The sequence below is a fragment of the Leptodactylus fuscus genome, chromosome 5, assembly GCF_031893055.1.
Source record: "Leptodactylus fuscus isolate aLepFus1 chromosome 5, aLepFus1.hap2, whole genome shotgun sequence".
NCBI lineage: Eukaryota > Metazoa > Chordata > Amphibia > Anura > Leptodactylidae > Leptodactylus > Leptodactylus fuscus.
In genome coordinates this window covers 4,558,638-4,576,337 of record NC_134269.1, presented here as the reverse complement: position 1 = coordinate 4,576,337, position 17,700 = coordinate 4,558,638, and the positions used below count along the sequence as shown (strand labels likewise).

The 17,700-nt window shown below is 45.8% G+C and overlaps 1 protein-coding gene across 1 annotated transcript; it reads left to right on the top strand.

The window, feature by feature from the left end:
• Window positions 1-1,615: 1,615 nt before the first annotated feature.
• Window positions 1,616-3,052, top strand: LOC142204315 (olfactory receptor 5G9-like). Its single transcript, XM_075275625.1, has 2 exons — window positions 1,616-1,825; window positions 2,126-3,052. The coding sequence occupies exons 1-2, from the start codon at window positions 1,616-1,618 to the stop codon at window positions 3,050-3,052; spliced, it is 1,137 nt and encodes a 378-aa protein (XP_075131726.1).
• Window positions 3,053-17,700: the final 14,648 nt, after the last annotated feature.

The following is a 17,700-nucleotide window of genomic DNA, read 5'->3' as shown; positions in this document are numbered from 1 at the left end:
TTGTCGTCCACTGAGCCCGACTATACAGTATTGGAATAAATGTCACTATGTGACTGTGAGATCTACAGAGATATCCCCTTACAGGTCTGTGCAGGATCATGACGCCCCCAGACGTGAGTACTCCGACATCCATGCGGGATCACCTTACCTCCTCTACAATACCTGAATACAATCCATGTCTGGCGTAGGGAAGAAGAAACCTCGGGGATTTCCTTTACAGAACAGACTGAGATTCTGAATAAACCTTCTGCATTATATCAGGAGTTAGTGGTCGGATCGTCTCTGATATTCTTAGACCTTTTGAACGTTATTTGATAAATATTAGATTCCACAAATACAAATCGTTTTTGCCTTTCTTATGGAATTTTTTGTCATTTGGATTTTTTTTCTCCATAGGTTTATATAGGTTGTATCTGGATGTATTTTTGTGCCCTAAGACTTAGAGGCATCGTATGGAATAATGATAATAATGATAATAATAATAATAATAATAATAATAATAATAATAATAATAATAATAATAATAATAATAATCTTATTTAAATAGTGAATAAGATGAGCGATATGTAATGTTTTTCAAGTATTCAACCAATTTCTAAAATGTTTCCTGGTATTTTATTATAGTATTATTGCAGCCGGGATGTTCACAAACTCCGGCAGTTTGCATTCCGTGTGCGAACATTATGTCACCGTATTCTGCTCCGTATTAGACCCAAATGAATGGGCCTAATAGGAAGGGAGCCCAGCGCTGTGGACGCCGTGGCCGATTCAGCTGCAGAATCCGCAGCGAGAAGGGGCATCAACTTTTTTTTCCTGCTACTAGTACGGTTGAGTGATCGCGAACGGGAAAAATTGGATCCCGATTGGCGATCGACTATTGGGATCAGCTGGAAAATGATCAAAAATCGGAATTTTAAAATCTCAAGATCGGCTCAACTCCACTGCATATATAATATACAACTAGGGTTGAGCGATCGGGATCAGGAAAGAACAGATCCCGATCGGCGATCGAGCAAAATGCACGATCGAGATCGGCTGGAAAATGATCGGAAACTGGATTTTAAAATCGATCCTGAAATCTCAAGATCAGCTCAACCCTAGTTACTAGCTTGCGGAAAAAAGAAGCGAACGGTTCACATTGAAGTCAATGGGAACCGGTATTGGCAGCGGATTTTGAGGCGTATTCCGAAAAAACTTGTGTGAACTTACCCTTAGTGGCAGATTTGATGTGGCAGAGGGGCTGCTACCTCCATGCTCCCTACAGCTACACCTCAGGACCGGACTCCTTACTTAGAGGTCAAAAATACTTCTGTACTTCCAACATCCACCGAGCACTAAGAGCACAATTTTTTTTTAACATGTTATTTCTTATTTAAATTTTTTTTTTAACTGAATTTCAATTTTTGAATTAATTCTTTATGTACAATGCAAAGACGGACAACCAGGCCATAGATGAAAAAGAAGGGGAGACGGGTTAGAGATTGAACAGTATGAGAGGGCCAAAGAAGAAACATCAAAGGGAACTGAAGGGAGTTGGTGAGGGATGTGGTTTTAAAAAGTGGTGGGAAGGTAGAAGGAGATTGGCGATGAAGCAGACCTGCCTCTCATCGACCACATGTCATCGCAGATTGTTCCTCCCCAGGAGGACTCCGTAGTCCTTGATACCTTGAAAAAAAATCCAAGTGTTCTAGGCCAAAACAAAGGCATCATGGAGGAGGGAAGCTGTCAAGTCCTTCATTATCTGGATCTCTTCCACCTTATGGACCCAGTGGGCAGTGGGATCTCCAGAGGGTTGAGATACATGAGAAGGCTATTGAAGGCTACGGTGAGGATTTTGTATAGCATATAAAGTACCATAATACATGGAGCGATGTGTCCTCTCTGGAGCCACCAGACCAACATAGGGATGAAGTAGAAAGAAAATGATGTAGCTGGTTCTATCTCGTGCCCCATTATCGACAGGTATTACTTTATTTCCAGCCTCCTTCTACCCCCTTGGTCTGACATCTTGAGCATGTACTATGTATGAAGTTACATGTTTGTATATGTTTTAATACATGGCTGTATCGTTGTGGGAATTTGTTTGTGGATGAAATCTTAATGTTGCTCCATTTTTGTATTCTAGGAGAACAATCTGACTCTGATCACAGATTTTTTCCTGGTAGGATTTCAAGGTGGCCAATTTTTTAGAATTCTCCTGTTCTGTCTTCTCCTGGTGGTTTACTGTGGGACAATATGTGGGAACCTCCTGATCATCACCCTGGTGTCCACCAGTAAGATCCTCCACACCCCAATGTACTTCTTCATCTCACAACTCTCCATCTGTGACATCTTGTTGACCACGAATATTGCCCCTAAAATGTTCCACATTCTTCTGAATGATGGGGCTACAATTACCTTTGTGGGTTGCATCAGTCAGTTTTATTTTTTTGATGGTTCTGAAGCCTGTGAGTGTCTTCTCCTCTCAGTGATGTCCTATGACCGATACTTGGCCATCTGTAACCCCCTCCGCTACACTTCTATCATGACATTGACCAATTGTATGACATTGGCATTGATTTGTTGGTTATTCGGCTTCTCCATTACATTGATCGACACCATAACAATATCCAATCTCGTGTTTTGTGGATCAAATGTCATCGACCATTTCTTCTGTGATTTTCTTCCTTTACTAGGAATTGTGTGTTCCGACACCTTCATTGTCCAAGTAGAGGTCTTCCTACTCAGCGTACCATCCATCTTCATACCGACCACAGTCATCATTTACTCTTATACAAATATTGTTCTTGTTATTCTACGAATCCCATCCAATACTGGTAGACAGAAAGCCTTCTCCACCTGTAGCTCCCACCTCATTGTGGTCTCCATATTCTACTGGACTCTCTTCAGTGTGTATGTTGTGCCAACAAAACGGCAAACATTGACCATTAGTAAAATCTTATCCCTGTTGTACACTGTATTTACCCCTATGATTAACCCCATAATCTATAGCTTCAGAAATAAAGATATTAAGAAGGCTGCAAGTGACCTGACACATAAATATATGAACTGATACGACATACATGTCGACATATCAATCTCCAGCAGGCACAATTGTAACAGCCCATGTCTGCTAGGTTGACCATGTATTGGAGAAAGGCACCTGTTTATGTGACCATGGAATTGACTGTGTATGGTATCATTCTACAAGAACCTTAAGAGGTCTATGCCACAAAGAATATTTATCCTCTATACATAGGACAGGGTATAAATAGCTGATAGGTGGGGGTTTGACCACTGAGAACCCCATCCATCCTGGGAATTCACATTCAACAGACTTAGGGTAAGTTTACATGGGATTTTTGGTAAGGATTTTTAGGCCATATCTGCCTCAAAATCCTGACCAAAAAGACGTCTCCCATTGAAATCAATGGGAGCCGGTCAGTTCTTTTTTTTTCGGAGCGGTTTGTTCCGAGATGCTCATTTTTCAGGTCGATTCGCCTCGCGATTCAGCCTGAAGACACTCCCTCCTCCCGACTAGGCCCCTTCATTGGGCCTAATCCAGAAAAGAGTGCATTACTGGATGCCGGTGCAGTGCATCTGCATTCAGTTGCAACTACCCATATTTTGTAACGGAACCTGAGGCGGCCTCCACCTGAAGTTCTGGTCCAAAAAACCCCGCGTGAACTTACCCTAATGTGTTTCCTTACAACTTCACTTCAACTGGAGCACCAGAGATAGCCGAATCCAGCACTTAGTTATCTCCAGTGTTCCCACTGAAGTGTAGGAGGGAAAGTCTATATCCTTACAGAAACTGACTAGTATAAGGCTGAGTTCACAAGGGGTTTTTTGGACCGGATATTGGTGCAGAGGATTGAAAAAAGAAGTGAGCGGCTCCCATTGAAGTCCCGGCAGTTAGGGTTAGGGTTAGATGGTTAGGGTGTTAGGGTTATGGGGATAGGGGGATAGGGTTAGGGGGTTAGGGTTAGAGGGTTAGGGGGTTAGGGTTAGGGGGTTAGAGGGTTAGGGGGTTAGGGTTAGGGGGTTAGGGTTAGGGGGTTAGGGTTAGCCTGTTTTGGCAGTGGATTAGAGGTGGATTCCACGTCAAAATCCACTACCAGAAAACTCTGTGTGAACTTACCCTAAGAATGTACACGAGTGGGCAATTGTTTTTGGGAAATAGATGAATGATGAATAATTTATTATTAAGGTGTGCCTAAACTTCCAGAGGACTTTTACGCCCATCTCTATCTGGGAGAAGAGTTTTTGATGACTAAGCCGATGACCTTCAGGCAAGGTTTAGCACCCTCTTCTTAGCTATATTTTGCAGTTGGCCATTTTTGTTGCTCTGAAGAGAAAATACAGCACGTTTTTTTGGGAAAAGAGATTTTCAAGGTCAGAGGGCAAGACCTTCGGTTCACCGTAGAACCACTGTGGGCCATTATACTGTCTGGAGGCCACTTTGAGACATTGTGTTGTGTGTAAATGGAGCATTATATTGTGTAGGAGCCTGGAAAAGGGGTGCTATGCCATGGGGGAAGCCCAAGTCAAAAGTTTAAGGGGGGGCCTAGTCTTTGCTAGTTACACCCCTGCATTCAGGTCATTCTTCAGTTCTATATCCACACATTATCTTATGTTCATATGGAGGAATTTGGTGCTGAATTTCAGGCGGATTCCACTAGAAACCATTAATTTTAGTGGGAGTCAGATATGGATTTTTCATCTAATGGAGTTTTCCTTTATCTGATTTTTTTCAGCTCGATCTTCAGGCAGTTTCTGTTTGATAACTCCCCTTGAAGTGAATGGTAGGCAGAAAATACCACCTGGCAAGTGTGGATTTTGATGTGGAATATGAACAAGTGGAAAAATTTGCTTCAAATTGACAACTATCTGCGCTCCTGGCTCCCTTATGGAGAAAGCAGGAGATTCTGCTCCCTAACTCTCTCTAACTTCTTCTCCCTTCGGTCCTCTTCCCTCTCTATAGACTTCATGGGCACACAGTTTTCAGCTCTATTTTCTTCCTTCATTCCATAGACAGTCCATCTTATGAAACTAAAATCAGTTCAGCAGAGATTCTAGCGTAAGTGAAGACTTGAAGATGGAGGCGTAGTAGGTAAAGATCTCAGTTCCATTCCCTCTTAACATGTAATACTGCAGTGGTGAGGGTGGGAAAAATGTAGAGATGTGGTCCTCCATAGGTAGGGGATATGGAGACAACTCAGAAGCTGAGCCCCTCCCATACACAATGGGGGCCAGATGGAACCTTGCCCAGATGGGATTACTCCTTGAACTGTCCATTGTTCTCATTGTATTATGTTATATTGTACCTTTCTCAATGTGTATTGTAACACTATATTCAATAAAGTTATTTCCATATTTTTCTAAGATGTGATCCATAGTGGTTGTTTTTTTAGGTGCAGATATTACAATCTCGCTCCAGTAGGGGGTAGTTTAGAATGAGGGGTAACAATTCTGGACAGAAGTTTTAGACTTTGTAAAACATTGTGAAACATTGTATAACTTAAAGGGATTCTACCACTAAACCAACATGTTTTCTAATTATCACATTGGAATAGCCTTAAGAAAGGCTATTCGTCGGGGCGGAGCCTGACCGCGCAAGATGGCGGACGCATCTCTCTGAAGCTCCGTTCGCTGGGAACCTTCTTGCCGCCGTTACAGCTCCTAACAGCAGAGACATGGTCAAGACGGACAGAGACGGGTCCAGGGACCCTCCGGGCACCCCTAAACACCAGAAAATCCACAGTGACTTACAGCGTTTCGCTAGGAAGAAAGGCTCACCTTCGCCGCATACTGCTCCTAAGATGGCGCCGATACAGAAAGCGGTGACGGACTTTGCTGAGGACTCGGAGGGAGAGAGTGGCGTTGAGGGAGACCGCAGTGAGGCAAGTGCAGCCCCGATTACAAGGGCATTTTTACAAAAAGCTTTAGCCAAAGCTCTTATGCCAATGGTCCAGGAAATGGCCGAGTATAGGTCTGATATGCTGGCTGCAGGCCTTAGACTTACAGCCCTAGAGGAGTCTTATGCTGCAGTACACACACATGCCGACGCAGTAACTGCGCACTTGCAACACCATAAGGATTTACTAGATAGATCTCTTTTACAAATTGAAGATCAAGAAAATAGAAACAGGAGGAGAAATATCAGACTAAAAGGATTACCTGAGACCAATGGTACAGAAGACCTACACAAAATGGCTTCATCCCTGTTCTCTGATCTGCTAGGCCCAGACCGTGCAGAGAAGGTGGTAATTGAACGAATTCATAGGGCTGTACGCCCAAAACCTAGACAAAATGAACCCCCTCGGGACATTATTTGTGGTTTATTATCATTTGTTGATACCAATGCCATATTGAATGCAGCAAGAGAAAAGGATCGCATAGAAATAGATGGTAACGAAATATTGCTCTTTCAAGACATAGCGCCATCTATTTTAGCTAAAAGGAGGATACTACGACCAGTACTGGAAGAATTGCGCTCCAGAGGTATCAAATATGCCTGGTTATACCCATTTGGACTGGCCGTATTGCATGGAGGTAGACTCATTAAGGTTCATACACCTGCAGATCTACAACAGATTTGGTCTATTCTGGATATAGAGCCTTTGGAGATACAATCTTGGCTACCTACGGGTGATTTGGAAATGCCGCCGCAATTACCTCCACTAGCCATAGGGCATACCGGAATGCGTCACAGATCACCAAAATTCAGGAAGAATATCTTGAGAAGTAGAATGGGTACACCATGAGCTCTTTTTCACTGTTGTCCACTGATCGTGAGTTACTTCAACGCTCTCCACTTCGCAAACACGTGGATAGTGCTTTGTCCTTATTTTAGTTGTGTTAATTGTCCTCTGGGACACTCTGTTCTTTTTTGTTGCACATGTTCTGAATCCCTGTGGAATCTATACTTATTCTCTTTTTTTTTTTTTTTTTTTTTTTTTTTTGAAAGATGTGCTTTAACTACTCCATAGGACTGATGGACTGTTGCGTTTTGGCATATATATTATAACATGAGTTCTTGTACTCTTAATGGGACTCACTATATTTATCCCAAGGGGACTTCATGAGATTACCACCATCTTGTCTCATCATTTCATAGATTAAGTTATATTTCTGCTGTTAGTTTATGACAAACTCTTTAGCTCTTTCATATCGGCGTTAACTAGGTTCGTTTCCGATCAGGATTTTCTCTGACCCTACTATTGTACAAATCTGTGCTTGTTGTTCTCATATAGAGTGCAATAATCACATAGTTACTACAGATTGTAGTAATAGTGTCTCGTTGGTTACACTATTCTGTTTACTGTATTACACCTGTACTAGTGTTTTTCCACCCCTTGTCCTGTCTCACCCCTCCCCCCCTTCCTCTTCAATATTCCCTCTTTATTTACCTTCTAGTACATAGAGACTGCGGGTACGGTAACCATGGCTGCTGATACCTTGACTAGACCGAACAGGACCAATCCGAAACCTCCTTTGTTCAAGTTTTCGTCCTTTAACATTAATGGGCTCAATTCGCCCAACAAGCGACATTGGCTACTCTCAATGGCAAAGAAATTAGACGCGGATCTCCTATTTCTACAGGAGACTCATTTTAAACAAGGTAAGATACCTAAGCTCCCAAAATCCCCCTATGACCAGTGGTTTTATTCTAATCACCCATCTTCTGCCTCGAAGGGAGTGGCGATTGCCATTAGACATACTCTGCCATTCACATGTCAGTGCACCCTCCAGGACCCTGAGGGAAGATACTTATTTTTGAAAGGCTTACTCTCCTCCAGGCGGGTGACATTTGCATCAGTGTATGCCCCAAACACCAACCAATGGACATGGATAGTCTCCATGCTTCAAACCCTTTCACAATTCGCGGAAGGTGAGATTATTTTAGGTGGAGATTTAAATGTTGTATTAGACCCTGCTCTAGACTCATCCTCTGGGAAGTCGTCATTATCTCAAAGAGCTTTGAGCTCTATTCATAAGGCATTGCAGAATCTACACTTAGTTGATACATGGAGATGTGTGAACCCCTCGCAGAAGGATTTTACCTTTTTCTCGACACCACATCAGACTCATCAGCGTTTGGACTATATTTTCGCTTCTCAATCTCTGTTAAACTCCTTACACACTGCGAACATAGACTATATCACGGTGTCCGACCACGCTCCTACTTTAGCCTCTTTCCACTTTCCTGACATGACCCCAAGAGCGTGGAATTGGAAACTTAACGAAACCTTACTTTCACATCCAGATGTCCGCTCTCATATTGCAGCGGAATTAGTGGCATTCTTCCAGAGAAATGTGACACCAAATGTATCTCCCCCTCTTGTCTGGGAGTCACATAAGTCTTTCGTAAGGGGATTGCTAATTGCCAAAGCATCGGCAAAAAAGAGGGAGAGACAGAAAGAGATAGATTCTCTATTAACGCAAATCTCAACTCTTGAGAGATTGCATAAGAGACATCTGTGTATTGCCACACATGCTGAGTTAGTGTCATTGAGAGAGAAGTTAAAGAAATCTTTGAATCATATAGCAGCAAAAAAATTGCTTTATTCCAGATCTCGCCTATATTCACATGGAAATAAAGGCGGCAAATTGATGTCCGCACTGCTAAAGAAGGAGAGAGCAAAATCACACATAGCCTCCATCAAAAAGGCTGATGGCTCAATAGTCTTTGATACAGATAGTATTGCAAGGTCTTTTCATACATATTATTCCTCCTTGTATAATCTCAAACAGGACAGTTCATATTTAGCTCAAGTAAACAGAGATGCAAATATGGCGGATTTCCTCGCCAAACTGTCTCTTCCAACTGTGACAGAAGAAGGCAGGGAGTTTCTCACTTCACCAGTTACACAAGACGAAGTTAGGAAGACGATTGCTAGTTTTCCGCCCAACAAAAGTCCGGGCCCTGATGGGCTTTTGATCTTATACTATACCACATTCCAGGCACAACTTCTCTCTCCGCTGACCGATTTTTGCAATGCCTTATTGAATGGAGATCAGATGCAAAAACAAACACAGGAGGCTCATATAACTCTGATCCACAAAGAGGGGCGCGATCCTACAGCGTGCAGTAATTATAGGCCTATTTCGTTGCTGAACAACGATCTTAAGATCTGGGCAAAGTTACTAGCGTTGCGATTAAGAGATTTGATGCCACAATTACTACATTGTGAACAATCTGGTTTTGTCAGGGGCAGGGAGGGGAAGGACAATACTGTCCGACTCCTTCACGCCATCAACATAGCCCAGTCCACCCGGTCCCCCTTAATACTTTTGGGAGTAGATGCTGAAAAAGCATTTGACCGGGTGGACTGGTCCTTTATGTTCGCAACGTTAAAGGCCTTTGGCATGCCCGACCAATTTATTGGAGCGATAGCTACGTTGTACTCGCAGCCACACGCGAGAATAAAAGTAAATGGTGCACTCTCTGAGTACTTCACTATTTCAAATGGAACGAGACAAGGATGCCCCTTGTCTCCCTCTTTATTTATCTTGACATTGGAGACTTTGCTTCAGGCGGTTAGGCAACACCCACTGATACACGGTTTTAAGGCATTCGGGAGAATGATATCTTCAGTTGCTTTCGCGGATGATGTGATGTTCCTGATTTCAAACCCTGATGTGGGTCTTCCCACATTAACGGACTTGCTACATCAGTATGGTATCCTGTCCAATTACAAGATCAATGTATCTAAATCTGAAATTTTAAATATTTCCTTAAACGATAAACTGGCATCTGAGTTAGCAACATCCTCTCCGTTCATTTGGAAGCAGCAAACCATTAAATATTTAGGTATACAACTGCCCCGATCTATACATTTGGTCTTAGAAAAAAATTACCCTCCATTGCTTGATGAAGTAAAACGTTTACTTAAACAGTATGATTTTCCCTTTCTATCATGGCTAGGTAGACGGAATCTTCTACAGACATATATTGTCCCAAAAATACTGTACACGATGCAAATGTTACCGATAGCCTTACCTAAATCCTTTTTTGTTACTACTAGGAGATTGTTTAGTGCTTTTATCTGGTCACATAAACCCCCCCGACTAGCATATCAAGTCATGACTAGGAGCAAAAAAGATGGAGGTATAGCGATACCGGACATATTGAAGTACTACCATGCCATTCAGATGAATCGATGGTTTCTTTACAACAAACCGCTGAAGGACGATACTTGTAAAATACTAGCAGATGGTGCCTGTGCCCAACAGCTCTATAAATTTTTATGGTCAGCTACTAACGCGGACTTGAAAAATCTTACTTTTAACTCTCTACTTCTAGGTCCATGTGAGGTCTGGTCCAGGTATAAAGCAACACTTTCCCCTCTCCCCTCTCTTGCTGCCCCTGCTAATGCATTGCCGTTTCTGCTCTCCCCACCTTGTCCATCACCAGCTGATATATGATCCAAACTGCATAACTACACGGTGAAAGATCTGATAGTAGATCGAAAACCGATCTCTCAGGCTAAACTACAAGAAATGGTGTCGCCAATTAAAATTAATTTTTTGAATTATGCCCAATTCACTTCAGTGGTGGAGAGAACCATCCAATCCACACCACGGAAGTGGTTTCCCTCAAGATTTGAACTAACTCTACAATCTACTGATCCCTCACGGCGCTCAATCTCCGCTTGTAAAGCGCTTATATCTGCCACATCCCCCCGGTCAACACCTCTGTATATTTCCTCTTGGGAGAAAGAATTAGGGACACAATTTACAGAGCAAGATGTAAATGATATATTAAAACATTCTCATGGGTTTTCCACCTGTGTGAGACAACAGGAACTACATTTCAAAGTGCTCTCTCGTTGGTATAAGACCCCTGAGTGGTTATACAACAGAAAGATATCAGACTCAAATTTATGTTGGCGGTGTCACAAGCAAGTTGGCTCTATGTTACATTTGTGGTGGGACTGTGTTCACATCAAAGCCTATTGGTCGGAGGTGCAAGCTCAGATATCGCACATAATGAAAAAGGATATTACTTTATCCCCAGAATTTGTGTTATTGTCACTGCCGCAAGACAACCTTTTACCTTCCAAAAAGAATCTGATAGTTCACCTAGTAGAGGCTGCTAAGCTGTTGATTCCGTTGTTTTGGCTCTCAGCGGAAGTCCCAAAAATTTCACTCTGGTTTACCAAAGTGCATGAGATTGCGAGGTATGAAGAACTTATAAGCTGGAAGGAGAGGCGTCATGATGCCTACAAGAAACTGTGGTCCCCCTGGTGGGCTTCCCTATAAATCAATAGTCCATGTCGGCTCCACCCGAGCCCCAAAGATCTGGATACTTTTTTCACTTTATTTACTTCGGCTTTAGGCTCAAACATCCCTCCCCCCTTTACCGTCTTTCCCCTCCCCTCTTTATAGATCCCCCCCTTCTTTTATTTTTCTTTGATAATGAACAGTTGTTTTCAAACGAGACATATGTTTCTTCTTTGACTGATATAGATTTCATTATTGCTTATTTATGTATATCTACTATGGTCATGCAATTTATTAGTTTTGACTATATGCTTTGTTGTACTCAGCCGCCTGTATCAATGGATTTGTCATCTTAATGTGACTTTTCACTGAACATGTTGTGTATGATGTTCTGGTTTTCTAAAAATCAATAAAATAAGATTTATAAAAAAAAAGAAAGGCTATTCGTCTCCTACCTTGCTCAGTCGCCTCCGGCCCACCGTTCCGTAGAAATATTGTTTTTTACCGGTATGCAAATGAGTTCTCTCACAGCAATGGGGGAGGGCCCCAGCGCTCAAATGGCAATGGGGGCATCCCAATTTCTGTCAGAGAACTGTCTCCAGCGACGCCTCCATCTTCAGCTGCATCCTCCCCTTCTCTCGTTGTCTTCCGTCTGGATCAACTACGATGCCTGAGCAGTTGGCTCTACCAGTGAGACATAAGTAGAGCTGACTGCACATGCTGGTCAGCGGCCATTTTTGGGAGGCTGCTCTTGCTCTTGTAGTTCAATACAGGAGCGGACTCCCAAAAATGGCCGCCAGCGGGCATGCGCACTCGGCTGTGCTGGTGTCTCACTGGCAGAGCCAACTGCTCAGGTGTCGCAGTTTGACCAAGACGGAAGACAAAAGACTGAAGAGGCGGTTGCAGCTGAAGATGGAGGCGTCGCTGGAGACAGTTCTATGGCAGCAATGGGGACGCCCCCATTGCTGTGAGAGAGATCATTTGCATACCGGTAAAAAACAGTATTTCTACAGAACGGTGGGCCAGAGGCGACTGAGCAAGGTGGGAGACGAATAGCCTTTCTTAAGTCTATTCCAACGTGGTAAATGGAAAAATGTTGGTTTATTGGTAGAATCCCTTTAAAAAAAAAAAAAGTTTCAAATAAGATTGAGAGGTTTGTACACTCAGATGTGGGAATTTTCTGACATTCTTTTCTCCAGATCCTCTCACACTCTGTTGGGTTGGATTTGGACCATCGTTGGACAGACATTCGCAGGTGTCTTCAGAGATACTCAATTGGGTTCAAGTCAAGGCTCTGGCCAGGTTAGTCAAGGACATTGACAGAGTTGCCTATTAGAGATGAGCGAACAGTGTTCTATCGAACTCATGTTCGATCGGATATTAGGCTGTTCGGCATGTTCGAATCGAATCGAACACCGCGTGGTAAAGTGCGCCATTACTCGATTCCCCTCCCACCTTCCCTGGCGCCTTTTTTGCTCCAATAACAGCGCAGGGTAGGTGGGACAGGAACTACGACACCGGTGACGTTGAGAAAAGTAGGCAAAACCCATTGGCTGCCGAAAACATGTGACCTCTAATTTAAAAGAACAGCGACGCCCAGGTTCGCGTCATTCTGAGCTTGCAATTCACCGGGGACGGAGGTTTCCGTCCAGCTAGCTAGGGCTTAGATTCTGGGTAGGCAGGGACAGGCTAGGATAGGAAGGAGAAGACAACCAACAGCTCTTATAAGAGCTAAATTCCAGGGAGAAGCTTGTCAGTGTAACGTGGCACTGACGGGCTCAATCGCCGCAACCCAGCTTTCCCAGGATCCTGAATGGAATACACTGTCAGTGTATTCCCGTATACCCGATATATACCCCGATACCCGTTCCAACGGTGTGCCCCCCCACCTTCACCCCAGAAATACCCTGCAAGTCCCCTAGCAATAGAATTGGGGCTATATACACCCACTATTTTTGCTACTGCCATATAGTGCCATTGTCTCACTGGGAATTCAAAGAATATATTGGGTTTACAAATACCCTCATTTCTTGCTACTGCCATATAGTGCCAGTTTCTGACTGGGAATTCAAAGAATATATTGGGGTTATAAATACCCTCATTTCTTGCTACTGCCATATAGTGCCAGTTTCTGACTGGTAATTCAAAGAATATATTGGGGTTACGTGCACCCACAATTTTTGCTACTGGTATATAGTGCCATTGTCTGACTGGGAATTCAAAGAATATATTGGGGTTACGTGCACCCACAATTTTTGCTACTGCTATATAGTGCCAGTTTCTGACTGGGAATTCAAAATGCGCAAGGCTCCCGGAAAGGGACGTGGACGAGGCCGTGGGCGAGGTCGGGGGAATGGTTCTGGGGAGCAAGGTAGCAGTGAAGCCACAGGGCATCCCGTGCCTACTCCTGTGGGGCAGCAAGCATTGCGCCACTCCACAGTGCCAGGGTTGCTTGCCACATTAACTAAACTGCAGGGTACAAACCTTAGTAGGCCCGAGAACCAGGAATAGGTCTTGCAATGGCTGTCAGAGAATGCTTACAGCACATTGTCCAGCAGCCAGTCAGACTCTGCCTCCTCTCCTCCTATTACCCAACAGTCTTGTCCTCCTTCCTCCCAAAATTCCCAAGCTTCACAGAACAATAACCCCAACTGTCCCTGCTCCCCAGAGTTGTTCTCCGCTCCTTTCATTGTCCCTCAACCTGCCCCTCCACGTCGCGATTCCACAAACCTAACAGAGGAGCATCTGTGTCCAGATGCTCAAACACTAGAGTCTCCTCCATCTCCGTTCGATTTGGTGGTGGATGACCAGCAACCCACCCTCATCGACGATGATGTGACGCAGTTGCCGTCAGGGCATCCAGTTGACCGGCGCATTGTGCAGGAGGAGGAGATGAGACAGGAGTTGGAAGAGGAAGTGGTGGATGATGAGGACACTGACCCGACCTGGACAGGGGGGATGTCAAGCGGGGAAAGTAGTGTGGATGTTGAGGCAGGTGCAGCACCAAAAAGGGTAGCTAGAGGCAGAGGTCAGCAGCTTAGGCGAAGCCAGGCCACACCCGGAATCTCCCAAGATGTTCCAGTTCGTACCCAGCCCCGAAAAACTCCCACCTCGAGGGCACGTTTCTCGAAGGTGTGGAGTTTTTTCAAGGAATGCGCCGAGGACAGATATAGTGTTGTCTGCACAATTTGCCTCTCGAAATTGATTAGGGGCTCTGAGAAGAGCAACCTGTCCACCACTTCAATGCACCGTCATTTGGAATCCAAGCACTGGAATCAGTGGCAGGCAGCAACGGCAGGACAAAGGCCGCCTGCCGTTCACGCCACTGCCACTGCCTCTGCCTCTGCCTCTGCCACTGCCACTGCTGACTGTGCTGGCGATGCACTCCAGAGGACGAGCCAGGACACCACTTCATCTGCCTCCGCCACTTTGTTGACTTCTTCCTCATCCTCCCCTGTTCCTGTCTTATCTCCTTCTCTGCACCATCAAAGGCACCATCAGGCGCTTCTTTACAACAACCCACCATCTCTCAGACATTGGAGCGGTGGCAGAAATACACTGCTAACCACCCATACGCGCAAGCCTTGAACGCCAACATCGCTAAACTGCTGGCCCAGGACATGTTGGCGTTCCGGCTTGTTGAAACTCCGGCCTTCCTGGACCTGATGGCAACTGCGGCACCTCGCTATGCTGTCCCTAGCCGTCACTACTTCTCCCAGTGTGCCGTCCCCGCCTTGCACCAGCACGTGTCACTCAACATCAGGCGGGCCCTTAGTTCCGCGCTTTGCACAAAGGTCCACTTGACCACCGACGCGTGGACAAGTGCATGCGGACAGGGACGCTACATTTCACTGACGGCACACTGGGTGAATGTAGTTGAGGCTGGGACTGCTTCCCAAACTGGCTCGGTGTACCTCGTCTCCCCGCCTAACATTCCTGGCAGGGACACGAGAAGAACAACCCCCTCCTCCTCCTCCTCCACCTCCTCCTCCTCCGCCACCGCCTCCTCCTCCGCCACCGCCTCCTCCTCCGCTGTGAGATTGACCCCAACTACGAGTTGGAAACGTTGCAGCACTGGCGTTGGTAGACGTCAGCAGGCCGTGCTGAAGCTGATCAGCTTGGGGGACAGACAGCACACTGCCTCCGAGGTGAGGGATGCCCTCCTCGATGAGACGGCAATATGGTTTGAGCCGCTGCACCTGGGCCCAGGCATGGTCGTTTGTGATAACGGCCGGAACCTGGTAGCAGCTCTGGAGCTTGCCGGACTCCAACATGTTCCATGCCTGGCCCACGTCTTCAACCTAGTGGTGCAACGTTTCCTAAAGAGCTACCCCAATGTTCCAGAGCTACTGGTGAAAGTGCGGCGCATGTGCGCCCACTTTCGCAAGTCGACAGTAGCCGCTGCTAGCTTAAAATCTCTCCAGCAACGCCTGCATGTGCCACAACACCGGCTTTTGTGCGACGTCCCCACATGCTGGAACTCAACGTTTCAGATGTTGAATAGAGTGGTTGAGCAGCAGAAACCTTTGATGGAATACCAGCTACAAAACCCTAGGGTGCCACAAAGTCAGCTGCCTCAGTTTCTCATCCATGAGTGGCCATGGATGAGAGACCTTTGTGACATCCTACGGGTGTTTGAGGAGTCCACAAGGAGGGTGAGCTCTGAGGATGCGATGGTGAGCCTTACAATCCCGCTCTTGTGTGTTCTGAGAGAATCCCTGATTGACATCAGGGATAACTCAGATCACACAGAGGAGTTAGGGATAGCATCCGATCCGTCACAGCTGGAGAGTAGGTCCACACATCTGTCCGCTTCACTGCGTTTAATGGAGGAGGAGGAGGAGGAGGAGGAGGAGGAAGAAGAGTTGTCCGATGATGTGATGGTGATACAGGAGGCTTCCGGGCAACTTCGAATCATCCCATTGTTGCAGCGCGGATGGGTAGAAAGGGAGGATGAGGAGGAAATGGAGATTGAACTTTCCGGTGGGGCCAGAGGAGTCATGCCAACTAACACTGTGGCAGACATGGCTGAGTTCATGTTGGGGTGCTTTACAACCGACAAGCGTATTGTCAAAATCATGGAGGACGGGACTGATACTTCTCCACTCAGGACAACAGTAAACTTGCTATACTAGAGGGCCATAGCTGAAGGTCTGAGAACCCTTGCTCTGTCTGCACTATTGATGTGAGCCTCCCTCCCCCTCCCTTTACATCTGGCACACATAGACAGTGTCCCTTGGGACTAACTGACAACACTTCCACTGGTGAAGGGGTTAATGCAGTGTGTAAGGGAACTCTTCTGCTCTCTGAACCCCTTGATCTACCTGCTGCCTGGCCTCCCTGCATTGCCTGAAGTGGAGACACCTCACCCCCCCTGCTGTTTTGGCTCCCATCCTGACACTTTCTGCTGGGACATTCTGCTAACTCTGTGAGTACTCCCTACTGTTTTTTGGACTTTCTTACCCTCTTCAGAGACCTTTCTAGCAGGGAATTTTTTTTTTTTTTTTGTTGTCGTGCACTGCAGTGGTGTGAAGGGAGTGCTGAGCCCCTACTCCACCATCAGGGGGGGCTCCTCACCTTCCTCCACTTGCTGTGTGTTCCACGTTCTGCAGTATATCCCCACGGAACTAGCACTTCTCCCATTGCTCCTTTTGCACCTCATGGGTACCAGGTTTGATTATGGACCTGTGTGACCGCCTCATGTAAGGCCTGGTGATACTGCGAGTGTACCTTCCTTACCTTCTATGGTCGCTTCTCATTGTGATATGTCCAGAAGACGTCCTAACACCTCTACTGCTCCTTCCCGCACGCCGAGTCGCTCTCTTACTCACTCACCGTCAATCTCTACCTTCCTGTCCCGATCTGGAACCTCGGCTACTGGGTCTGGCACTGATGACATGGCTCCTCCATCTCCTCCGCTTCGCCAATCACAGCCACCTCCTTCACTGTCTGCCACCCTCCCTGGACATGACGTGCAATCCATGGATTCGGCCTCCCTGCCCTGCTCGGCAGCCCATATTGCCTCTGCGGACTTTCAGCTACTTCGGGACCTTATTCAAGCTCTGCCCACTAAACAGGACCTGGATGCTGTAGTTTCCCGAATGGAACAATCCCAGGCACAGGCCCTCGGTGCGATCCAGTCTGATGTGTTTCAACTTACTACTAGGGCTGACGCTACTGATCAAACACTGTCCTCTTTGGAACAACGCCTGTCTGCAGTGGAGAGCAATCAAACCCACTCTGAGGCCCGCCTTCAACAAATTGCCTTGCTCCTGGATGACCAGGAGAACCGGGGTCGCAGAAATAATATTCGATTACGAGGAGTGCCAGAAAAAGGCCCTCAGGATGATCTGATCAGCCGTATTAATACCATTTTCAATATGGCGACTCAACGCTCGCTGGATGCTACCTTCATGATGGACCGTGTGCATAGAGTCCAACGTTCTGGCCCGCTTGACCCTGCTAATCCTAGAGACGTTCTGTGTAGACTAC

What these genes read in the sequence shown, in the direction of transcription:
- LOC142204315 (XM_075275625.1), top strand. Translation starts at nt 1,616, where the DNA reads ATGTCATCGCAGATTGTTCCTCCCCAGGAGGACTCCGTAGTCCTTGAT. An exon ending in GAAGGCTATTGAAGGCTACG is followed by an intron (nt 1,826 to 2,125) that starts GTGAGGATTTTG and finishes TTTGTATTCTAG; the next exon opens with GAGAACAATCTGACTCTGAT.